The 25366-nt window shown below is 42.8% G+C and overlaps 1 protein-coding gene across 5 annotated transcripts in view; it reads right to left on the bottom strand.

The window, feature by feature from the left end:
• The window catches only part of Cdk11b (cyclin dependent kinase 11B), a 33669-nt gene extending 8525 nt beyond the window's left edge, over window positions 1–25144 (bottom strand). Inside the window, exons 1-14 of one of the 5 annotated variants that reach the window (XM_076565862.1) lie at window positions 24752–24850; window positions 24367–24529; window positions 24072–24195; window positions 23953–23999; window positions 22620–22735; window positions 20324–20451; window positions 18515–18653; window positions 13079–13215; window positions 4003–4125; window positions 2438–2533; window positions 2188–2352; window positions 1728–1793; window positions 837–1012; window positions 1–91 (exon numbers count right to left, since the gene is read on the bottom strand). In XM_076565862.1, coding sequence (XP_076421977.1) covers window positions 1–91; window positions 837–1012; window positions 1728–1793; window positions 2188–2352; window positions 2438–2533; window positions 4003–4125; window positions 13079–13215; window positions 18515–18653; window positions 20324–20451; window positions 22620–22735; window positions 23953–23961 — 1246 coding nt within the window. In that variant the 5' untranslated portion in view covers window positions 23962–23999; window positions 24072–24195; window positions 24367–24529; window positions 24752–24850. Of the gene's footprint in view, window positions 92–836; window positions 1013–1727; window positions 1794–2187; window positions 2353–2437; window positions 2534–4002; window positions 4126–13078; window positions 13216–18514; window positions 18654–20323; window positions 20452–22619; window positions 22736–23952; window positions 24000–24071; window positions 24196–24366; window positions 24530–24751 lie in introns of all 5 variants that reach the window. The other 4 variants (XM_076565861.1, XM_076565860.1, XM_076565859.1 and 1 more) reach the window with 4 other exon arrangements.
• Between the last annotated feature and the right edge of the window lie 222 nt (window positions 25145–25366).

Genomic DNA, 25366 nt, shown 5'->3' with positions numbered 1-25366 from the left:
CTGTTTTCTTGTCCTTTGCTCTGTAGACTACTCCATAGGTGCCTTCTTCAATTCTGTTCAGGCACTGGAACTCCTCTACACTCCGGCATCCCTGTGGAGGAAGTAGGGCATGAGGGCTCAACAGTAATATTTGATAGCCTAATACACTATCTGTACCTTGTAAACTAGCCTAAGCAACTTCAGAAGAACCAAGTATGCAATGCTGGTATGAATAAACAAACAACTTGTTCTTTTCTCTGCTCCTTCCAAGACCAAGTACCACTTTTGCATTAAATGAACTGGCATGAAAAATCATCTCTCTTACACCTGCATCCTCTGCCTGGTGAAGTATGCCAACCTAGAGAAGGCATGGCCTGCCTGTCCCTAGTGTCAACCTTCCATGCATACCATGGACTGGGGTGCCACTACTCTGTGTGGTCTGTAGCTAGACTTAACTGGTTGGAAGCACTAACTGGGGGGCAGGTGACAAGGGCTCAGAATGGTGGTAACATACCCAGGATGACCACACCTCTAAATCCTCCAGGCAGTGTCATTTTTCACTGGCATTTTCCTAAACAAACGTTTGCAGTCCTATGACCTTCTACTGAATCCCCTGCCATATCTAGGGATGAAGCAAAGGCAAAAACACCGGCACATGGCTCTTGGCACCTAGTAAGCCCCACAGTGCTGCCAGGCATAAAGGAAGGACCATGGCTAGGATCCTGAGAGGCTGATGCCATGACTAGCCAGACTGTATGGAGAATATCAGCACCTCAGGAGAGACATCAGCACCAGAAGCATTGTTGTTCTATAGCAAAGCAGGGAACTAGCCTGGGATGAGTGGGGAGGGGTCTGACCTGCAGGGCTGGCAGGTACTTGGGCAGCTCCTGTTTTAGTTCAATGGGCGACAGGGCTGGAGAGTCAGGCACATAGTCTCCTTCCGTTGGGGCACTGCTCTGTGGGGTCCCCTCACCCACTTCTTCTTCCCCTTCTTCACTGTCCCCAGAATCTCGGTCAAATCGCGACTCTGGAACTTTGAGAGTTAAATCTAATTATACCAGGAGAAAGTAAGTGCAGCCATCCCTTTTCCTGCTCTGGGGCTCTGAGTGCTATATAGGAGTGGCATGTCCTGTGTTCTCCATAGAAAGAGCCAGTACAAGGCCCATCCCTGGGAAAAAGGTACTTGAGCAAGGCCTGTATCCCTGGTGATCTAGGCAAAGTCAGAATCTGAGCCAGAACCAGATACTGGGCTCATAGGATGAGGGTAGATGCCACATGTAGTGGATAGGCCCAGAACTTATGTCCACCAAGCCACAACCCTGTTAACTGCTTGAGGCCCTGCCAGGTCTCCCATCCCATTAGAGTGCCTGTGCACCAGACACAGAAACTGCTCTCCAACATAACCTCATTCCCTGAGCACAAACCACTGGAATTCCTCAGCACCTAAGTCACAGTGGGCACGCAGCAGGATGCCATCCAAATAAAGCTGTTTCCTATCAGTAATGTCAGCCACGCTGAGCACAGGCTGCAAAGTGACCAAAGATGTGTCCTTTGGGAATCACACCATCTCTCAGATGGCTACCTCTGTTTCTGGACATTGTCAGGGCAGCAGTTCTCTGTTGTTTCCAGGGAAAATCTTCAGTTTAGGAGGTATTACGTGCTGTGGATGGTTTGAATTAACAGGACCAGGCAGCCTCACTCAGAGAATCACTATACAGGGACAGGCACTACCACAAAGAGGTCCTTACCAACCAAGATGTGGTTTTCATTTTCTCTCTCTTCATCTTCACTCATTTCTTCATCACTCACTTCTTCTGCAAAAGAAAACAGGCATGTGCTCAGATCAGCGTGGAGCTGAGAGCTGGACTTGGAACTGCCATTTTACCCTGTATCAGGCCAACCTAATGGTTAGCAAGAGGTATGGAAAATACCAGGTGTTCTTAGCTACCAATTTGGGGGTTTATTTCCCTGGTGGTATCAGGGATTGAACCCAGAGTATCACATAAAATAGGCAAGCACTCTACCATTGAACCACCACATTTCCACTCCCAATTTTGGAGTCAATGTGAATGTCACAGAGTAAGGCACCTTTATTTGGGTATATGCTTACATTAGACTTCAAATTATTTTTCTGCAGTACCTAAACTCTACAGTGAACATGAACTATATTTACAAAAGCACAATTCATACAATCTGCCAGATACTCACCCGCAGACTGTTCTGAGGCTTCCTCAGAGTTGCTCCCAGTCTCTTCTTCCTCCTCCTCTTCTTCTTCCTCCTCTTCTTCCTCTGATTCTTCACTAGTGCTCCCTTCTTCCTCTTCTTCCTCTTCCTCCTCCTCTTCTTCCTCCTCAGAACCTGAGCCTGATTCTGCTACAGAATAAAACAAAGTCACAGGGTAAATCTTGGCTTTCCTCTGGCAGCAGCATCAGAGCCTCAGCCAGGTGGCCTCAGGTACCTGATGAAGACTCGGCTGAGCTGGTTTTCCTCTCACTGTCACTGATGTCCTGTAGGTCTGACAGAAGGTCTCTTTCTTCTATTTTCTCTTCTTTTACTTTGAAATAAACCATACACAGGTGAATTTGGAGAGATGTTTTAAAAATTACTCTTTCTTTCTAAAATTACCTTACTGATTTTTATCTTATGAGTATTTGTCTGTATGAATGTACATCATGTGTGCCTGGTATATGCTGAGGCAAGACGAGGGTGTTAGATTCCCTAAAACTGGAATTACAAATAGTTGTGAGCTGCCACGAGAGGGCTGGGAACAGAATGCAGGTCCTCTACAAGAGCACCAAGTGTTTGTAACTACTGATCCAGCTCTCCAGTCCTAATTTTTTCCTTTTTGAGATAGGGTTTCATATAACCCAGGCTGACCTAGAACTAACTAGGTAGCAGAGAATAACATTAAACTTCTGATCCTCCAGTTTCTAACTCATGAAGACTGGGATTAAGGACCTATCCTACCATATTCTTTTTTTTTTTTAATGTGGTGCTTGGGATCAAACACTGGGCAGGCAATCTACAAACTATGTATATTCCCAGCCATAGGAAAATGTTCTTAAATAAACAAGCCAGAACCACCCAAAAGTTAACATGTAGCTTACAAAATGATCAGCTTCCCTGTATATGGCAAATAGTTCATCCACTCATATTTTAACTGAAAGAACACTTCCAAAAATATCAGCAACAAATATCTCAGTTAAGAAACACATGCCCGGGGCTGGAGATATGGCTCAGCGGTTAAGGGCACTGGCTACCCTTCCAATAGGTCCTGCGTTCAATTCCCAGGAACCACATGATGACTCACAACCATCTATAATGATATCTGGCACCCTCTGCAGGTACACAGGCATAATACTGTATACATAATACATAAATAAATATTAAAAACAAAAACAAGGGGCTGGAGAGATGGCCCAGTGGTTAAGAGCAATGGCTACTCTTCCAGAGGACCCGGGTTCAATTTCCAGCACCCACATGGCAGCCCACAACTGTGTGTAATTCTAGTTCCAGGGGATTTGACACCCTCACACCAATGCATATAAAAAATAAAGTTAAAAAAATATTATAAAAAAATAAAAAAAATAAAAACAAAACACATGCTCACGGAGAAACTCTGTCTAAAAAACAAAAAACAAACAAACAAAAAGAAACATATGCCTTACTGGGAGCATGTGTGGAAGTCAGAGAACAACTCTTGCAAATAAGTTTCTCCTTCTGTCATGTGGATCCCAGGCATCAAACTTAGGTCAGCACATTTGGCAAGAGCTTTTACCTGCTAAGCCATCTTGCTGGCTCACCAATACATGATTTTATTGTGCCAAAGAAATTGCTAGGCAAGGTTTTCCTTAATGTCATTAACTGTTTTCCCCCCACATTTTAAAAATAAACTTTTTAGGTTAGTATTTAATACAAAATAATAGGTTACATTATGACACTTTCATATATAATTGTTAAAAAAGCAAAACTTCTTCTTTAAATATATTCCAGGAAAGACACTTCATGCTTGCCTGGTCTCACCTGGCTTACGGTTGTCTCCCAGCTCAAAGCGCTCTCGTGGTGGCCGCAGAGGGCTGCGGCTCCAGTGGCCAACCTTTCCTTTGTCGCTGTAGTCCTCCCTCATGGTACGGTGATGTGCAGAGACTGTACACATGAAACAGAGCAGAGGGGTTGAGGGAGTAGCCTTCCCAACATGGCTCCACCCTGTGTACAACTGCCAGGGTGTTACAAATCCACATGGCATTAAAAGCTTCAACATCACAGGCCAAAAACTCATTGGAAAAAGCTCCAAGCTGGAGGTTATCAGCTGCCCAGAGGACCTTCTAGAATGATCTTCACTGGTCATAGAGGCCAAGGTGGGTGCCAAAGAATTCTGGGAAGATGGTGGAGTGAGAAATGCCAGGCAGCACCTCAACGTCAACTTGGCCTGTGGTAGGCAATAAGTGTGGAACTGGAATCACTGAGGGTCTCAAGTTCCAGGGGAGGGTTGGATAACAAACTGGTTAATTCTGGTCAATGTAGCTGTTAGCACAGCAGAAGCTGCCCACCCTTGTCTCTAGGGCAACCAGTTATTCTGAGTTCCCCAATCACCAAAGACCTATGCTCTCGATGCTGTTTGTAGCCCCAGAGGGATAAAGCAGACAAGCTATTGAGATCGTACCTTACTCTGGTTAGGCAGTCTTTTAGAGAGAATGTAAGGGACAGGGCACTTATGCCCACTTCTATTCCTTCCTTTCCTCTTTTAGTAGCTAGATATTTAAGGACACGGATATTAAAGCCATTGTATACACAGGGGAAGCTAGAAAGTAACTGTACATTCCCAGAGACAGGCAGACTTAGAATTACCATAGGAGGATGTGCCAGCCAACTGTCAGCAAGGACAGTACCAACAATCACAAATATTCAAGTTAAAAAATAAATAAACTCAGAATGGCTACGATCAAAAACACCAATGACAGTCAATGTTGGAGAGGATGTGGAGCAAAGGGAACACTCCTCCACTGTTGGTGGGAATGTAAACTTGTACAACCACTGTGGAAATCAGTATGGCGGTTTCACAGAAAATTAGGAATCGATCTACCTCAAGACCCAGCCATCCCACTCTTGGGCATATACCCAAGGAATGCTGATTTATACCATAAAGATACATGCTCAGCTATGTTCATAGCAGCACTATTTGTAATAGCCAGAACCTGGAAACAACCTAGATGCCCGTCAACGGAAGAATGGATGAAAAAAATGTGGTACATATACACAATGGAGTACTACTCAGCAGAGAAAAACAATGAAAGCATGAAATTTGCAGGCAAATGGATGGAACTAGAAAAAAATCATCCTGAGTGAGGTAACCCAAACCCAGAAAGACAGTCACGGTATGTGCTCACTCATAAGTGGATTCTAGATATAAAATAAAGAACAATCAGACCACAACCCATAGAACCATGGAGGCTATATATATAGCATGGAGGTCCCTAGGACGATTGTGGCTTATAATAAATTTTGGTTTTACTCAATTATTGAAAAAAAAAATAGCCAAATGAATGGAAACACATGAACTATGAACCAAAGGCTGAGGGGCCCCCAGCTGGATCAGGCCCTCTGAATAGGTGAGACAGTTGAGTGGCTTGATCAGTTTGGGAGGCAACTAGGCAGTGGGACTGAGTCCTGTGCTCAATGCATGAGTTGGCTGTTTGAGACCTGGAGCTTATGCAGGGATGCTTGGCTCAGTCTGGGAGGAGGGGACTGGACCTGCCTAGACTGAGTCTACCAGGTTGATCGCAGTCCTTGGGGGAGGCTTTGCCCTGGAGGAGGTGGGAATGGGAGGTGGGCTGGGGGGAGAACAGGGGAACCCATGGCTGATATGTAGAACTGAATGGTATTGTAAAATAAAAGAATAAAACAAACAAACAAACAAACAAACAAACAAGACCCAGCATGGTGGCACACACCTTTAATCACAGCACTTGGAGACAGACACAGATGCAGACGCAGAGGTAGGTGTATCTCTGTGGGTTGGAGGCTAGCTTGGGGTATATAGTGAGTTCCTGGATGGTCAGGGTTACATAGAGAGACCCTGTCTAAGAAAAACTAACGAACAGTGCTGGATAGTTTTATGTCAACTTGACACAAGCTAAAGTCATCTGAGAGAGGGAATCTCAATTAAGAAACTAATTCCATGAGAAGGAAGCTGTAAGCAAGCCTGCAGGGCATTTTGTTAATTAGTGACCGATGGGGGAGGGGGTCCAGCCCACTGTGGGGGCTCAAATATCCAAACACAGGGTATATGAAAGCTAAGAAAAGTTCTGGACAAGGAGCCAGATGTAGCTTCCTAGTCCTAGAGTTTCTCAGGTGGGCTGGTGCTCAGTGTCACACAGTGTCTGTGAGCTCAAGCCAACCGCCTGCACCATGTGCTTAGCTGAGCCATGCAGAGGCTGACATGCAGTTTAAGATTTGTCTCAGGTATCGCTTCTCGGCCTTTTGGCTAAGATCAAGTGAAGATTTGTCTCAGGTGATCAGAGAAGGCTGCAGATGCTTAGTAAAGCCAGGTCCAGACACAGAAAGCCTCCAAAAAGGTATAATATGATTTAAAATGTGTAGAGGCTTAAAAGAGAAAGGAAAAATGGGTACAGACAGTTTAAAAAATTAGTTTATAAATAATAAGATAAAGTCTTTAAGGAGAGAACAAAATATTATAAAAAGGATAAGCCAGGTAAAGATGGAAAATATACATTATGGATCCTATATGGTGTCTTGCTGACTCTGAATTTTTTGATTGCTGATGAACAAATGATAGCTGCTGAGAGATATTGGATTGTGGAAACTGTTAAATTAAACCAATCTATATATTTTAAAAATGTCTTCAAAATGGAATTCAAGCCGGGCGGTGGTGGAGCAGCCTTTAATCCCAGCACTCGGGAGGCAGAGCCAGGCGAATCTCTGTGAGTTCGAGGCCAGCCTGGGCTACCAAGTGAGTTCCAGGAAAGGCACAAAGCTACACAGAGAAACCCTGTCTCGGAAAAAAAAAGAAAAAGAAAAAAAAAAAAAAAAAAAAGAATTCAAAAAATATGTTGCATTGGAGGAGAGGTTATGTTTTTGATTCCACAGAAAACAAAAGCCTGTGGATTCATTCAAGGTTTTTAATGCAGATATGTATGTCACCTTTGAAAAATTGTGTTTTCAGAGCAAGGGGACCAAACACCAATGAAAATGGGTGGCCTAGATGATCTAGCCTCTCAGAGTGCCTCTGTTGCATTTTCCTCAGAGTTCTGTATCTAGAACAGCTTTAAGGCTGCTGGCTGAGATGGTCCAGCCTCACAGACTATTCCAGCCAGGACTGCAGATAAGTCTTGCACTTTCTCATCACACCAAGACTGGAAACAGTTAGCTCCCTCAGAACATGACCATTATCTTATTTTTTTCAGGGTCCCCTAAAGATGTCAGCTCTCTGAGCTTGGGGGTGAGGGGTTAGTCAAATGTTGAAATTGTTCACAGTCAGGGAAAAAGCTAAACAATGGAGATTTACTCAGGGATCTCTTTCTGAAGGGAAAAAGGTGGATACAGAATAGAAATGATGGGATAAAAGGGTGGATTTTTTAGTTTACTTTTCAAAAACCACTATTGTAAATATTTTACAATAGTGTGAAATTTTGTATACTAATACAAATTTAAGGTTAATTTTGTTACAACATATTGTACACATGTTTCTACTTTTTATTTAAGATATTGTACCTATGCAGCTCATTTAACAATGTAATTTAAATTTCTAGTACTTGAAAGTTATTATTATGAACTATTTAGGATAATGAAGAAATGCAGGTTAACTGTGGAAATCAGTATGGCAGTTTCTCAGAAAATGGGATTGATCTACCTCAAGACCCAACCACACCACTCTTGTGCATATACCCAAGGAATGCTCAATCATACCACAAAGTTACATGATCAACGATATTCATAGCAGCACTATTCGAAATAGCCAGAACCTGGAACAACCTAGATGCCAGTCAACTGAAGAACGGATTAAAAAAATATGGTACATATACACAATGGAGTATTACTCAGTAGAGAAAAACAATGACAGCATGAAATTTGCAGGCAAATGGATGGAACTAGAAAATATCATCCTGAGTGAGGTAACTCAAACCCTGAAGGACAAACATGGTATGTACTCACTCATAAGTGGATACTAGATATAAAGCAAAAAACAATCAGACTCCAACCTACAGAACCAGGGAGGCTACATAGCAAGGGAGACCCTAGGATGACTGTGGTTTATAATAAGTTTTGGTTTCAGTCAATCACTGGGCAAGCCTCAGTGAAACATTTCATTACTAGGATAAGAATTTGTACTGTATCAAGCTGATAATAGAATGAATGAATGAATGAATAAATAAATAAATAAACAAACAAACAACAACAATAATAACAACAAAAATACAGGTTAGTAGTTAATCACTTATAACAATGAAATTTGTAGTCATGCTAAGTATGTTTACAGGGTCAAACAGAGATATATTTTAGATACACAGGTGATCTTCAAACACTTCAAAGACCTACAGAATATGGCATTTAAAATGTTTTAATAACATAAGGCTTTGCAAGACAGTGAGATGTGTCTGCTCCTAGCAGCACCAATTTACTTCAAAAAAAGATGATGGGCATCGAAGAACCTACATATAGAGTTTGCTTTCTTTTTGGCAAAAGCTAGCCATTTGGGCAAGAAACTGCTCTTGCCTTGACTGCTAACAGCATGCTATCCAAATTGGACAAGCAGGCTGGAGATGGCTCAGAGGTTAAGAGCACTAGCTGTTTTTCCAGAGGTACTGAGTTCAATTCCCAGCAACCACAAGATGGCACAACAATCTAAATAAGATCTGTTGCCCTCGTCTGGTATGCAGGCAGAACACTGTATACACAGTAAATAAATAAATTTGAAAAAAAAAAAAAATCCCACCAAATTAGAAAAGCAAGACACAAAAGAAGGTGACTGCCGAATTTTGCCAAGACAAGGTGGTACAGTCCTCCAAAATCCCTGCTTCACAGGAAAGTCTCTTAGATATTTCAGACCTGTAGGCTGACTTGGGATGACACCTCAGTATGACTATCCAGGCAGCCAGCTGTCACTGTTGTTTCTTAGTTTTGGGAATTTGCTTGCTCTGCACTTCCTGTTTACTTAGGTAATTTTATAACTTCTGTGGTCTTTGATGGAGTTGAAGACTAGGTAGTTATAGTTTTCATTAGTTATGATAGAAGGTAAATTAGGTACAAAACTTTAGACTTACCAAGATAGCATTAATAATGGAGTATTTTCTCAGAATTTGCCAAACACAAATGGACTGGATATTGTGAATGTAATTCTTACCTGAGAATTGATCTAACTGTCTAGTCTTACTATGTTAAAACCCTTTCCTTTTGATTTATTTATATTTTATTTATAGGGGAAAATGTTACAAGATATATGATTACACTGTGTGAAGATGTGTCACTGTGACTGGTTTAATAAAAAGCTAAACAGTCAATAGCTAGGCAGGAGGTATATCAGGGACTTCTGGACAGAGAGAGCTCTGGGAAGAAGAAAGGCAGAGTCACCAGCAGGACAGAGAGGGAGCGAGACATGCAGGAGGACAGGTAAAAGCCACGAGTAAAGGGGTTGGGGATTTAGCTTAGTGGTAGAGCGCTTGCCTAGCAAGCGCAAGGCCCTGGGTTCGGTCCTCAGCTCTGGGAAAAAAAAAAAGCCACGAGTCACATAGCATCACATAGATTAATAGAAATGGGTTAAGTTATAAGAGCTTGTGGGACAAGCTTAAGTTATAGGATGAGCTTTTATAATTAACAATAAGTCTATGGTTTTTGTTTGTTTTTTGTTTTTTTTGCTTTTTTTTGTGAGCTGGCAATACAGAGAAAGATTCACTACAGGAGGTCCCATCCCTGGGCTCTTGGACCTGGGTTCTCTAAGAAGGCAGGCTGGGAAAGCTATGGAAAGCAAGAACAAAGCAGCATTCCTCCATGGCCTTTGCATCAGCTCCTATCTCCAGGTTCCTGCACTGTTTGAGGAACTGTCCTGACTTCTTGGATGATGAACTGTGATGAGGAAGTGTAACCCAAATAAGTCCTTTCCTCCCCAAGTTGCTTTGGTCATGGTGTTTCACCACAGCAATAATAACCCTAACTAAGACACCAACCAATCAATAACGAACCAAACAAACAAAGCAAACAACTGGAGGCCAGCCTAGTCTACTAGTGAGGTCTGGAACAACCAAGGCTATGTAGAAACCCTGCCTCACAAAACAAAACAAAACAAACAAACAAACAAACAAAACAACAAAAACTACACTCACAAGACATTCAAAGAAACAGCAGTGTTTGTCCTAGTCAAAGGGAAAAAAATTAACCATCCCAATGTAGGTTTGATGGCAGATGCCAACAATGAGGAGTCTAAAGATGACATACAGAAATGGCCTCAGAAAAATGGAAGAGAGATAAGTTGCCAGCCTCCACACGACCTCAGAGAAAGTATATATGGCTGGTGTTCATGTAGTGGTACCATGGCCCAATTGCTTGACCTCTCTAGCAAGGACCTATCTGCTGCATGGCCTGGGATAAGAAGGCTGATGGAGGTAAGTCCAAGGCACATGCTGCCATGTTGGTTTCACAGGCATGGTTCAGAAGTGTAAAGGAACCATGCTGCCCTATCTATCATAATCTGGACCACAGGAGGAAAGTGGACTCCTGGACCCGGTACTCAATTAGCCATTAGAGCCCTGCCCACCAAGGTATGAAGACAAAGCAAGATTGAGGGTACTGTCCTATGTCTCTACTAGTACCATGAACAGGACTCCTTATATCATTGTTTACTTTGAAAATGCCTTCATGGAAACAAACAAAAAACAAGACTTTAAGACAACTATTTTAAAGATGCCCAAAGAACTAAAGATGTAGCAAGGAAATCAAGGAAATAGTGCTATGAACATGAAAATAGGGACATACTGGTGATACTCATAATCCAGCAGCCTGACGAAGGATGACTGTTGAAGAATTCAATGCCATATCATATCAGGATATCCAGTGAGTTCTGGGCCACCTGAACTAATTTGAGACCCTGACTCAAAAAAAAAAAAAAGCCCTCTGAAACTTTCACAGTAGAAACATTTGACCCACTACAGGGATCCAACAGCAGATCTGAGCAAGCAGAAAACAGACTCAGTGAACTGAAAGACAGAGCAATGAAAACTATGGGACCTAAGAAACAGGAAGAAGCCAGGCAGTGGGTGGTGCACGCCTTTAATCCCAGCACTTGGGAGGCAGAGCCAGGCGGATCTCTGTGAGTTCGAGGCCAGCCTGGGCCATAGAGCGAGTTCCAAGGCAGGCTCCAAAAAGCTACACAGAGAAACCCTGTCTTGAAAAAACACACACAAAAAGAAAAGTAATAGGAAGAAAAGCCACTAAAGAAAAATACCAAGACCAGAGAGAACCGGTGGGACACCAATGGACTAACCTGAGATTGCTGAGTCCAGTAGGATTAGAGAAGAACAGAGAGGACATTTAAAGAAGTAACTGCTGAAACTCACATTTTTCAGAATTTATGAATATAAACATTCATTCTGCTCAACATATACCAAGAAGGATGAATTCAAAACCCCACTGTATTGTGTATAATGAAACTGCTTTCTAGTGTAAGGTAACAACTATTTATAACACTTCATTAGGCTAATGCGTTTTTAAAGGTACTAGTTTAAACATACAACATGCAAAGATGCATTTTTGTGACAAGAACAACAAAAATAGCTTCAGAGGGATACAAGCAACAGAATTTGTAAAGTTACTGAAGTGAAACTGGTATCAGTTCACATTTGTCATAACTTTGGAATGCTGTATGTGACCCCATGGCAACCACACAAACTAACAAAAAACAGATACAGAATATATGCAAAAGAAAATGAGACATGAACTAAATATTTGGCTTAAATATAGAGACGAAACTGGATAGTTGGCTCAGTGGATAAGAACACTTGTTCTTGGGCGGCGGCGGCGGCGGCGGCGGCGGCGGCGGCGGCGGCGGCGGCGGCGGCGGCGCACGCCTTTAATCCCAGCACTCAGGAGGCAGAGGCAGGCGGATCTCTTTGAGTTCGAGGCCAGCCTGGGCTACCAAGTGAGTTCCAGGAAAGGCGCAAAGCTACACAGAGAAACCCTGTCTCGAAAAAACAAAACAAACAAACAAAAAACAAAAACAAAAACAAAAACAAAAAAAAACAAACAAACAAAAAAAAAAACTTGTGCTTATAAATGACCCAGGTTTGATTTCCAGTACCTACGTGGCGGCTCACCTCCTTGGGCACCAGGCAGACATGTGGTGCACAGACATACGTGTAGACAAAATTCACACACGTAAAATAAAAATAAATAAATTTAAACAAAGAGAAAGAACTAGATCAATGATACAAAGATGACAATAAAGCAGAAATGAGAGACAAAAAGGTAATCTGACATGCAGAATATAAACAGCAAAATGACAACAGCAAGCCTATCCTTTCAGCCAGACTTTAAAAGGAAAGTCTGACACAAGTTTGAGTTCTAGCACCCACAAAGAGGCTCAACAGTCTGTGACTCCAGTCCCAGGGGATCTGATGCTCTCTTCAGATCTCTAAGGACACCAAGCATGCAGGTGTTACAGACATACATGCATGCAAAACACAAACACAGAATAAAAATAAGTAAGTTTTTCTTTAAAACAGAAAATATACATATATAGCCATGAAATTTAAAAAGGGAAGAAAACAGGAAAGGTTTTTGTTTTTTGTTTTTCAAGACAGGGTTTCTCTGTAGCCTTGGCTGTCCTGGAACTCACTCTGTAGACCAGGCTGGCCTCGAGATCTGCCTGCCTCTGCCTCCCAAGTGCTGGGATTGAAGGTGTGCAGCATCATAGCCCAGCAGAGTAAGGTTTTAGTCAGGTAATCATAGAAGCCAAGAACTGGAAAGGGTGTCCCATCACAAGCCCTCTGGTAGGGCAGTCAAGTGTGTGAAATCTATGGCAACTGTCCATCCCCTCAGACAAGTCCAGGAAGAGGCCCCACAGAGAAAGAGGGCAATTCATTCGTCCTACCTTCCCTACGTGCTTCTCTCTCTTTGCGACGCTCTTCTGCCCTCCGTTCCCGCTCTTTTTGTTCCCGCTGTTCCTTCTGCTGCTCCCTCATTTTGCGTTCTCGCTCCCTCTTTCTTTCCAACTGCTCCAGGCGGTCCCTGGAAAAAGCACACCAAGTCATCCTTCTCCTACCCCACAGGAAGTTTCTTTCGTAGGCCAGGTTGTTTGATTTCTGCTCAACTTATGTAGTATATTTGCACACTGTAAACCCCCAAATTGGCTATTTAGGTGTCAATCCATATGTGCATATCATCAAGCAGTTCCTGGTGAGCCACAGCAGAAAAGAAAAGCACAAGAGGAGGCCACCATCTGTCAGATTCCAAACACACTTTATATTGCCTTGGGTGGCAGCTCCAGGAAAACACAGCATGTAGATCCCCAAGTATACCAGAGAACCCATGTTAGACCCAGTAGATCAGGAGTACACAAAGGGGAGGTAGAGAGGCCTTCTGGGAAAGTGGGGAGGCAGCCATGGCCCCAAGACCTGAGTGTTGACAAATTCTTTCACTGGAGTCTGGGCAGATAGATCTAGGGCCACTTCCTGCCCCAGCTTGAGACAGTGTGGGCTTGAACATGATGGGGACAGCAGAGGACCTATGCTTGAAACAAGGCATGAATCACCTAGAGTGCAGAAAACTTACTAGGTACTGAAACATGTCCAGGTGGCTAAATTCATTATTTTCCATGTTCCTCTGGCTAGACAAAAGGTTCTGTGTTTCTAGATTTTTACGTTTTAATTGCTTCTTTGATTTTAAATATGTACACCTGATATGTTATTTAATCATGGTTTGTTTGCTTGTTAGGGTTTCACTAAGTCTCCTGGGCTGGCCTTAAACTTTGAGCAATCCTTCTGCCTAAGCCTCCAGGAAATGGGAATACAAGGATACACTTCAAGGTCTGGCTAGTTTTACTATTTATTGGGAAATTAGGATGTTGAGAGAGGGTCTTACAATGTAGCTGAGGCTGGACCGGAACTCATTATGTAAATCAGGCCGGTCTCAAACTCATGAAGATCTATACGCCTCGGCCCCCTAAGTAATATCTGCACAAATCCTATTGCTGACCTGGACCCTTGCCATCCCCAGCCTGACGCTCACCCTGAAGGCCTGCTTACCTATTAACAGGGTTGTTAGCTGCCCAGACACAGGTCACTGAGACACCTCTCTCTTCTGTTCTTCAAAGAAGATAACTCCTACTACTCCATTAAGTACAGTCTGCATGTTTCAGCAAAGCCTCAGAACTCTCTAAAACAAGATCCCTGGACATGTTACCTCTGAAGTCTGTATGATCTTCTTTTAAATAAATTAATTTTACATGCATGAATATTATGTACACATGTATGTGTGTCTTGTGCATGCCTGGTGCCTGGGGAGATCAGAGAGGGTATCAGATCCTCTTGAACTGTGGTTACAGGCAGTTGTGAGCCACCATGTGTGCGTGTGCTGGGAAATGAAACCTGGTCCTTTGCAAGATCAACAAAGTTCTCTTAACTGCTGAACCATCTCTTTTTTTTTTTTTTTTTTTTTTTTTTGGTTTTTCGAGACAGGGTTTCTCTGCGTAGTTTTGCGCCTTTCCTGGAGCTCACTTGGTAGCCCAGGCTGGCCTCGAACTCACAGAGATCCGCCTGGCTCTGCCTCCCGAGTGCTGGGATTAAAGGCGTGCGCCACCACCGCCCGGCTCTGAACCATCTCTTAAACCTCCTCACATTATCCACCTTTTTTAAAAAAATTAATTAATTAATTAATTTTTGGTTTTTTGAGACAAGGTTTCTCTGTGTAGCTTTGAAGCCTGTCCTGGAACTCACTCTGTAGCCCAGGCTGGCCTTGAACTCACAGAGATCCACCTGCCTCTGCCTCCCGAGTGTGGGATTAAAGGCGTGCACCACCACCACCGCCCGGCTTTTTGAAGCAGGATCTCAGGCTGGAGAGATGGCTTAGCAGTTAAGAGCACTGGCTGCTCTTCCAGAGATACTGCGTTCAACTCCCAGCAACCACATGGTGGCTCACAACCATCTCCAGGGGATCTGATGCCCTCTTCTGGCATAAAGGCATACATGGAGATAGAGCACTCATATACATAAAATAAATCTTTTTTATTTCGAGCCAGGATTTCTCTTTGTAGTTTTGGTGCCTGTCCTGGATCAATCTACCTCCTGAGTACTGGGATTAAAAGCATGTGCCACCTCTGCCCGGCTATCAAATAAATCTTGGAAAAAAAAAAAAAAAAGAAACAGGGTCTCATCGATTTCAGCCTGGCTTCAAACTCATTATGCTATCAGGATGACCTTGAACTTATGGTCTTCCTATAGGTCAATTTTTAATGCTCTCACCTTCAGTTCTCAGATTATCGTCTAGTGGGTTTCTAAAGCACAATCATGGTGGCTTTTCTCAATTATAACCAGCTTTAAAGCTGTTTTGGGGGAGTAGACAGGTAGACTTGCTTAGTCTTCTCCAGAAATGTGTCCACATGTTTTCTCCTATTTTCTTCTTCTGCTTTACCCTACAAGAAAACTACACAGAGGCTCAAACTTCATTTACCAAGCTCTACTTTTATCCCCATGTATGTCTTTCTCTTTTACACTGGTTCTGTGTTTCTTATTTAATAAGACGGTTGGTTACATCTACATCCCCATGCCCCCTCACTGGACAAGGCACCTTTAGTCTCTAGAAAAGGAATAGTGGGCACAGGCATTCCACATACTGTGAACATCTATCCAGCCCTACTGGCCTCAGACTGACTGCTGAGCACACCAAGTGCTTCAGTGAGAACCAACGGTTTTCACTCTTACCTTATGCTGTGTGTCTAGTGCTACCTACTGGGAATGGTCAGTATCACCATCCTCCTTCCTGCTCAATAGGCCAACTCCCCAACTTTCCCTGAACTCAGTCTAACCTAGTCCAGAGGATATATATGGAGCTAAACAGATGCTGCTCCTGGGGTGTAAGCTGACAGAGAACCGCTAGAAAAGAATGCCCTGAGCCTGGTGTCCTAGTTCCTAGACTGTCAGGTCCTTGGGGGGCTCCTTTCTTATTACTTAGTCCCTTTTTAGCCTTTTAGCCTGTTTTCAATGTGATGCAGGAAACCATAAGCAATCTGTTTTCCTAGTTAGTGTACGCTAGGTCATCTACTCTAAGCAGTACCCTTAGCTGCCCTAGGCTAGACCAGTTAGAGCTGAGTTTGGCATAAAACAGGTCCTCAGGAAGCTCCTGCTTAGTGAACAAACCATGAACCATTTAATGTTTAGTTTTGAATGCTGACTCTTCACAGTGGAGAATCATCTGAGAAAGCTGTCCCAGTGAGGGACTGTCTAGATTAGGTTGGACTGTGGGTTTGTCTTTGGAGGATTATAATGAATTTTTTAGGTTTTTCAAGACAAGGTTTCTCTGTGTAGCCTTGGCTGTCCTGAAACTTGCTGTGTCGACCAGGCTGGCCTCAAATTCAGAGATCAGCTTGCCTTCACATCTGGAATGCTGAGATTAAAGGCGGGCACCACCACCACCACCACCACCCAGCTTTCTAATGAATATGTTAGGTGATGAAGATACACCTACTCTAGATAGCACCATTCACTAAGCAGAGGCTTTCTAACTATGTAAAAGTAGAGAGCAGAGTAGAGATGGCTCAGTGGTTAAGAATGCTTACTGCTCTTGTAGATGCTCTTGTAGTTTGCACTCAATCAGACAGCTCACAAACACCTGTAACTCCAGCCCTAGAGGATCTGATACCTCTGACCTCTCAGGGCACCTGCACTCACAAACACAAATATACATATACACACGATTAAACAAACAAACAAACAAACAAACAAACAAACTTTAAAAAGAGGACCTTTAAGAGTGGAGAAAGTGAGCTGGGCGGTGGTGCCAAACACATTTAATCCCAGTCCTTGGGGAAAGGGGGCAGGTGGATCGCTGTGAATTCAAGGCCAGCCTGGTCTACAGAGCGAGATCCAGGACAGGCTCCAAAAATGATACAGAGAATCCCTGTCTCGGAAAAAAAAAAATAAATAAATAAAAGGAGTGGAGAAAGTGAGCTGAGCACTACTGTGCTTGCATTAATTTATCACTCTCTACTCTTGACTGTGGATGTAGTATATCTAGTTGCTTCAATTTCAAGGCCCTGCAATGATGAATTGTAACCTGGAATTGCAGAACAAATAAGCCCTTTCTTCCTTAGAAAAGTTGCTTCAGTCAGAGTATTTCATTATACAGCTAAGGAAACTAAAACAAAACACCCACACCAACCTCTCCTAAGCCCTCATTGGGACAGGATTCAGACCATGAGCTTGAGTGACTTCCTTTAGGATGCTGCTACCTTTTTTCTTTTTCTTTTCTTTTTCTAAGACAAGGTCAAATTATATAGCCCTGGATAGCTTGGAATTTTCTATGTAGACCAGGCTGGCCTCAAGTTCAAAGAGGTCTACCTGCCTCTGCCTCCTCAATACTGGGATTTAAGGTGTACTACCATGCCAGCCTCCACTTCACTTTACCAAAGCTTAAAAATAGTCTACCACCGCTGGGTATTGGCAGCACATGCCTTTAATCCCAGCACTCGGGAGGCAGAGACAGCGTGATCTCTGTGAGTTTGAGGCCAGCCTGGGCTACAGAGCAAGTTCTAGGCAGCCAGGGCAGGAACACAGAGAAACTAAAAAGGTGTCAGACTCCTGGTTCCTTTTTTTTTTTTTTCCCTTCTGGTTTTTCAAGACAGGGGTTCTCTGTATAGCCCTGGCTGTTCTGGAACTTGATCTGTAACCAGGCTGGCCTTGAACCCACAGAGATCCACCTGACTCCATATTCTTACAAGATAGAATCTCCCTCACTCCCCAGTGCTATAGGGTCACAGGTATTCATAAAATACCAATATTCCCACTGTACCTTCCTTCCAACTCTACCACTTCAGATCTGGCTGAACTCTTCATTCTCATAATTGAATTCCTACCTGGTAATCCTTGTTAGTTATTGCTGTTGCCTTGATAGGGTCTAAAATTACCAGGAGACAAATCTGGGTACAACAGTAAGGGGTTTCTAGATTGTTCTGAGGTGGGAAGACCCACCTTCATGTGGATATCACCATTCAACGGACTGGGGTTCCAAAATGAATAAAAGGTAGAAAGAAGTGAGAAGTAACATTCATTATTTTGTTTCCGGACTGAAGATGTAACAACTGGTTGCCTCAAACTCTTGTGACCTTTCTATGATGGACTGAACCCTCAAACTGTGAACCAATATAAGTTCTTTAAGTTGCTTTTCTAAGGTATTTTGTCACAGCAAAGGGAAAAGTCAGTAATATAGATCTCAGAACTCCCTTGCAGTATCCTTTGCCCAACAGATCTCACTAAACCAAGTCTCTCAGTCACCAAAATCACTGTATTAAAGGTCCTTAATGACCAGGTCTCACCTCTCTCTCCTGGAATGTTCTCTTGCCATTTCTCTCCTCTTCTGTCTTTCCCATTCTCTGCGAGCTTTATCTTGTTCTTCTCGATGGCGTTTCCGACGTTCGTGTTCTCTTTCTTTTTCTTTCACTCTAGCGTGCTTCCCTAATGAGATATGAGCATCGTGTAAAGAAGCTCAATTTATGCCTTGCGGTGATTGTGCCTTTAATTCCAGCACTCAGGAGGCAGAGGCAGGAGGATCTCTGAGTTCCAGGCCAGCCTGGTCTACCGAATGAGTTCCAAGACAGCCAAGGCTACAGAGAGAAACCCTGTCTGAAAAAAAGAAAAAAGAAAAGGAAACAAAAAAAAAAAAAGGAAGACAGGAAGACAGAATGGAACTAGAGATGAATCTGCAGTTAAGAATGTTTGCTGTTCTTTTTCAAGAGGACCTGTGTTTGGTTCCACATCAGGAGGCTCACAATGACCTGTAACTTCAGCTCCAAGGGATCCCATGTCCTCTTCTGACCCATACATGTTTGGCATACATGGACGCTTGCATTAGTTTATGTGCACGATGTGCATGCAGGTGCCCGAAAGCCCGCGCACATTGCAGTCCCTGAAACTGGAGTTATAGGTGGTTGTGGGAAGTCAACGTGGGTGCTGGGAACCAAATCCAGATCCTCTGTAAGAGAAGGAAGCATTCTTAACCACTGAGCTATCTCTCTAGCCTTGATTTTCACCTTTCTGAGTGTTATCTCATAACATTATTTTCATAACTTAAAAATCACTATTTATACACAAAACTGTTCTTTTGTTTTTTGTTTTTTGTTTTTTTGTTTTTTGTATCTCTGTGTAGTTTTGGGCCCTGTCCTGTATCTCTGTCTATACACCAGGCTGGCCTGGAACTCACAGAGATCCACCTGCCTCTGCCTCCGGAGTGCCGGGATTAAAGGAGTGTGCCACCACCACCTGGCCAAAACTGTTCTTTTTAATAGATTCTACTATTATATATAGAACCACATTAGAAAAGCAGGAGAGATGGCTGCTCTTTCAGAGGACTCAGATTCAATTTCCAGCACCCACATCAAAACTCATAACTGCCTGTATCTGCAGTTTAGGGGATCTGACACATTCACACAGACATTCATGCAGGCAAACACAAATGCATGGTAAATAAAAAATAAACTTTAAAAGACACAAAAATGTAAAACAACAACAACAACAACAAAATAAAACACTATAGCAACTGCACTTACAATATTATATGATTTAAACTGGTCTCAAGGTCTGTTTTCCTAGTACTCTTGAATACCCCCTGGAAGCTAGGAATGCAGAAACTATCTGTAATTCTACAATTCAGGAGGCTGAAGGAAGAAAATCTTGAGTGCTGGAGGACAGGCTGAACTACCTAGCAAGATCTTGCTTTTTAAAAATGTTATTAAAGCAAGAAATTAAAAAAAAAAAAAAAGAGAGAGAGAGAGAGAGAGAGAGAGAGAGAGAGAAAACCTCTTGGTACTGGGCTAAGACCAAACCTTTCAAATCAAAGCCATTAGTTGGACTGGACTCCAACACCTCTTATTTTGGTGTTTCCACCTATGCTCATTCAATGATAGCACTGTACATAGACAAATGACTTCAAAACCACATACGGGGGGAGAAGACATTTACATACCAGGAGAAAAGGAAATAGTTATTCTAAAGAGTCTATAGTTAGGTTATGGTTTGGCTAGCATTCCATTCATCTTCACTTTGAGATACACTCTGAAGAAGGCAGGTGATGACCGAGGAGACAAACAGCTGTGACTATCATGTGAAGAAAGCAAAGACTCTCATACCTCCCTCTGCTGAATGGCTACGATGTCTACGTTTCTCTTTTCTCTTCTCATCTTTTCTGTGATGGGCTTTTTCTTTCCGGGACATTTGCTGGGGTGGTTTAATGGCCAGAGAATCATCTTCCTCTCCTCTGAAATAGATGAGAGACACAACATGATGGCAAGTGCAGAGAACCAGAGTATACCCAAAGAAAAGCATTATTCCCAATAGAATCAAGTTCAACTCCAAGCATCACCTAAGAAAATTTGAAGCCCACTCTTAATCCCAGCACCTGAGAGGCAGAGGCAGGTGGATCTCTGTGAGTTCGAGGCCAGCCTGGTCTACAAATTGAGTTCCATGACAGACAGGGCTGTTACACAGAGAAAGCCTGTCTCGGGGAAAAAAAAAAAACAAATTGAAATTGAAGCTATTTTAAAAGTTAGATGAAAAAATATAAGAAATCAATGTCTGTAGAACAAAAATGCCTCTCTTTTGGGAGGGGCATGTTCATTTGTTCGTTTTCTTGATTGTGGTAATGGTTTCATAGCCAAATAAAAAATGTGTCAAATCACACATTATATGCAATTTATTTAGTCATTTATACTTCAGTAAGACTCCTAAAGTCCTATAATTTCATCAACTTTAACAAAGCCAAAAGTTCATTTAACAGTATCTTCAACTAATTCTATAACACCAAGAATATGGAAAAGTTTACACTTTGAGCTTCTCAAAAGAACCATGCTAGCTGGGCAGTGGTGGCGCACTCCTTTAATCAAAGAAGGCAGAGGCAGGTGGATCTCTGTAAGTTTAAGGCCAGCGTGGTCTACAGAGCTAGTTCTAGAACAGCGAAGGCTGTAACACAGAGAAACCCTGTCTCAAAAAAAAAAACAAAAAACAAAAAACAAAAAAAAAACAAAAAACAAAACAAAAAACCAAAACAACAACAACAAAATAACAATCATGTTATTTCAACTTTTGATTTTATTTTCCTTAGTTATCTTACAAGACATGGGAAGAAAACAAATGTAGGCTTGCAATACAGATAAACATTTAAATGTATTATCTAAATGGTGCTGGCTTGACTGAAGAATGTCATAAAGAAAGGAATACATGTTTACATTCCTTCATAACTCCACACAAAAGCAACATCACATGTGAGGTAAACTTCAAGTCAAAATACAAACTTTAAACAATCAGGTGTGGAGGCGCATATCTTTTAATGCCAGCACCTGGGAGGTGGAGATAGATGGATTTCTGAGTTCAAGGGTCTATATAGCAAGTTTCAGGACAGTCAGGACTACATAGAGAGACCCTGTCTCAAGTAAACACAAAAACCAAAATTTCAAAAATTCAAATATTTATAGATTCATGTATGAGTATGAATATTTTTCTGCTTAAATGTATGTGCGCTACATGTGCCCATGGAGGTCAGAAGGAGGCATTAGATGTTCTGTAACTGGATTTACAGATGGTTGTTAGCCATCGTGGCCATATGGTGCTAAGAACCAAACCTGGGTCCACTGTAAGAGCAACAAGTGCTCTTAACCACTAAGCCTTCTCTCCAGTTCCTAAACTTTTTCAAAGTAATACTGAAAGAGGCAGGCTATGGGGCTCAGTGGTTAAAAACATTTGCTGTTTGCTGTAGGATGTCTTTCTGTTTGCTGTGAATATGTGTTGCTCTGATTGGTTGATATATAAGTTTGATATATAAGGCTGGTTGGCCAATGGTGAGGCAGAATAAGGTTAGGGGGTACATTCCAACTGGAGAGAGAGGAAGAGGAAAGGAGAGGCAGGAGAGAGATGCTGAGAGCTGCCACCAGGAAAAGCAAGATGTCAAAGTACAGGTTAAACCACAAAGCCACCTGGCAACTTATAGATAAACAGAAATGGGCTAAGCTAGCTAGGGAGAAGCTTGAGCCATAGGCCATCCAGTTGGTAAATAATATAAACCTCTGTGTGTTTATTTGGGACTAAGCAGCTTCGGGACTCAAGTGGGAGAGATTTGTCCTGACTTGGGAAAACTTCTGACTACAGTTGTTCTTGAATAAGACCCAAGTTTGGTGTCCAGGAGTCATATTGGGCATCTCACAACTACCTGTTACTCCTAAAACATCTGATGCCCTCTTTTGGCTTCTGTGGGTGAATTCTCATTCATCCCTCCCCCTTTCTCCCCGCCCCCCAAACCGAAAAACAAAAACCAAACTCATATTTTGAGTATTTTACAATTATGTATGAAATGTATTCACAGCTAACTGGGGCACATGTGGCCCATGGGTTGCAGGTTAAACATGCCTACAACATCACCTTACATTTTCTCACCTGTCTTCCATAGAATCTTCTCTTCTATATGGTGAGTTCCTGATTGTTATTTCCATTCGGTGATCTCTCAGCTCCCCCTCCTCAAGGGAATCCCTTTTGGAATCCCGGTCATCAGACTAAGATGCAAAGAAAAATGAAACATTGTCATTTTCCTTATAGATAACTTTTCTAATATTTGAAAACTATCTTGTTATGTAGCTCAGGCTGGCTTTGAACTCAAAACCTTCTGCCTCAGCTCCCAAATGCTGTGGTTACCTCACCTTACTAAATATAATCCTTTTTTTTTTTTTTTTTTTGGTTTTTCGAGAAAGGGTTTCTCTGTGTAGCTTTGCGCCTTTCCTGGAACTCGCTTTGGAGACCAGGCTGGCCTCGAACTCACAGAGATCCACCTGGCTCTGCCTCCCAAGTGCTGGGATTAAAGGCGTGCCCACTACCGCCCGGCTTTTTTTTTTTTTTTTTTTTTTTTTAAGACAGGGTCTCACTATATAGCACTGGCCTCTTGAGTTCCTGAGTCTTGGGATTAAAACTGAAGTTTGCTGAGTAAATTTAAATATACACTTTGAATGGAGACATTACAAAATGCAAGATAACTTTTGTTCAAATTTCATGTAATTTACATCACTTTTTCTACTTGTAACCCAAAATCCAAGAATAGAAAGTTAAAAACACTATGTAAGATAAGGGACATGAGACTGCTCAAAGAATGTTAGTTTTTTTTATGAACCAAAGTTTTTTTATGAGCCTAAGTTGGACTTTACACATCAAATACATTATACAAGATTTATATATACACTTCAAAATGATCTCTTTCTAATTTTATCAAAAGAAGTACTTATGTTCAATCACCAAAACCCTTTGATTATGTTATCATTCAAACAAAGGAAGTTACAAAGCACTCATTTTAATTGCAAGGCAAATTCCCACTATATTAAAAATACTTGGAAATGATATGAATGTACTAATAATATGAAATGAGAAAAAATAGTCTGGTTGCAATAATGATTCCAGGTTCAGACCATTTTATTTTTAAAGGAGATACTCTCATTTAGATACAGCTTCAGGGGTTGGAGAGATGGCTCAGTGAATAAGAGCACTGGCTGCTCTTCTAGAGGACCCAGGTTCGATTCCCAGCACCCACATGGTAGCTCACACCTGCCTGTTCCAGGGGATCTCACACCCTCACACAGACATACATGCAGGCAAAACATAAAACAAAACAAAACAAAAAACCCAGAAAACCCTAGATACAGCTTCAGTGTGTTATCAATCTACCTTCAATGTCAACAGAGTATATGAATGTTTTTGTTAATTTTAGAATAGATTTTGGGCTCACCTGTGACATTTGGAAGTACAAAAGAACTTCACCGAAGAAGCGTTGTTCTAATGGAAAAATGAGGGCAAAGAAATTAAATCTCCTTTAAGAAAACCACTTACTTAAAAAACATAGCTTACATTTTTTAAGCGTTTTATCTCTGCTTTCTCCTCTTGTTCTTTCCTTCGTTTCTTTTCCTGGAGAATTTCATCTAACGTTTTCACTTTCCAAGAGTCCTTTTCATCACCCATTTGAGTTAAAACACTGCAAAAAGAAAAATAATTCAAGCCACCTCGGGACACAGAAAATTCTGAACACTTAAGTCTAATCATTAGTGTTTCAGAATAAGTCCCGGAAGTCCAGGTAAGTGGGAAGGATTCGGCCTTAACATAATTTTTCTGTCATTCCTGTACGGTTTTGGGCAACTCAGTTTACCTCGGTTCATTCCGTAAAACGCAATCATCATCATCCACGTAATGGTACTGTTCTAGGATGAAAGACCATCCAGGTCAAAGCTCTTATTCAGTGCCTCGCACTCAACAAACTCTGCCTTAGGTGTCAAAAGGTTGTATGAGAAAGCTCCAGGATGCGGGGAGGCCTGGGTGACAGGTAAGACCAAGGTGTACTGTCAAACACTGGACCCCAGGATGGGGTCACGTAAGCCCGAGGCAGGGGCTGGCTCCGGGCAGCGCCAGGGTCTGCCGCCTCCGCTGCCCTTAGTCTTGTGTGGAGCAAGGCGGTGCGCGGCAGCGATGTGTCCCTAGCCCCACTTCTTCAGGAGAAACAGGCAACCTACATCCGACATCCCGCCACCACTCACCCCTGCGCCGCTGCCGCCGCCGCCACCGTCGGTCCTGGAGTCTGAGAAGAAACAGCGCCCGGCGCGCGGCAGGTTCGTCGCCACTTCCTCTGTGGACGCGTGCTGATTACGTCGGGGTGACGCGGGGCGGGCCGCGCGTGGCCTCCATTTTATTGCCCCCCCATAGTACCCTGCGCACACCGGAAGTGCCCCTACTCCCTGAGTTGGTTCCTGCTAATGACGCGCGACTGAGAGACTGCGGGCAAACTAGCCTCTGGCCCGGCCCTGGGTGTCTCTAGTGGATGACGTGGTTCGGGACGACCCGCCCAGGCGTCGTTTTGGATTTGGACAGGGATGAGCCGTCGATGGGGAAATCCACGCCACGTTGGCGGGCAGGACTGACTACCGTCAGGCACTCGGTGGATCGGCGACAGGCTAAACAGCCTTTCCGCTCGCGACATGCTGCTCGAGCTTCCACAGCTAGACATTTGCTTCTACCTGACAGACTTATCGGAGGCCTTTGGTTCGGGCTAAGCCGTGCCAAGCCCCCAGAGTGGAGGCACATTAGAGGGTCATTCCGTCACTTGGACCTATTTGATCTACCTGACTCAGGAAGCCGAATTCCCAGAGAGGCTT

The sequence above is a fragment of the Peromyscus maniculatus genome, chromosome 2 (genome assembly GCF_049852395.1).
Source record: "Peromyscus maniculatus bairdii isolate BWxNUB_F1_BW_parent chromosome 2, HU_Pman_BW_mat_3.1, whole genome shotgun sequence".
NCBI classification, from domain to species: Eukaryota; Metazoa; Chordata; class Mammalia; order Rodentia; family Cricetidae; genus Peromyscus; species Peromyscus maniculatus.
The sequence above is the reverse complement of the archived record's forward strand: the minus strand, read 5'-3'. Positions and strand labels throughout refer to the sequence as shown.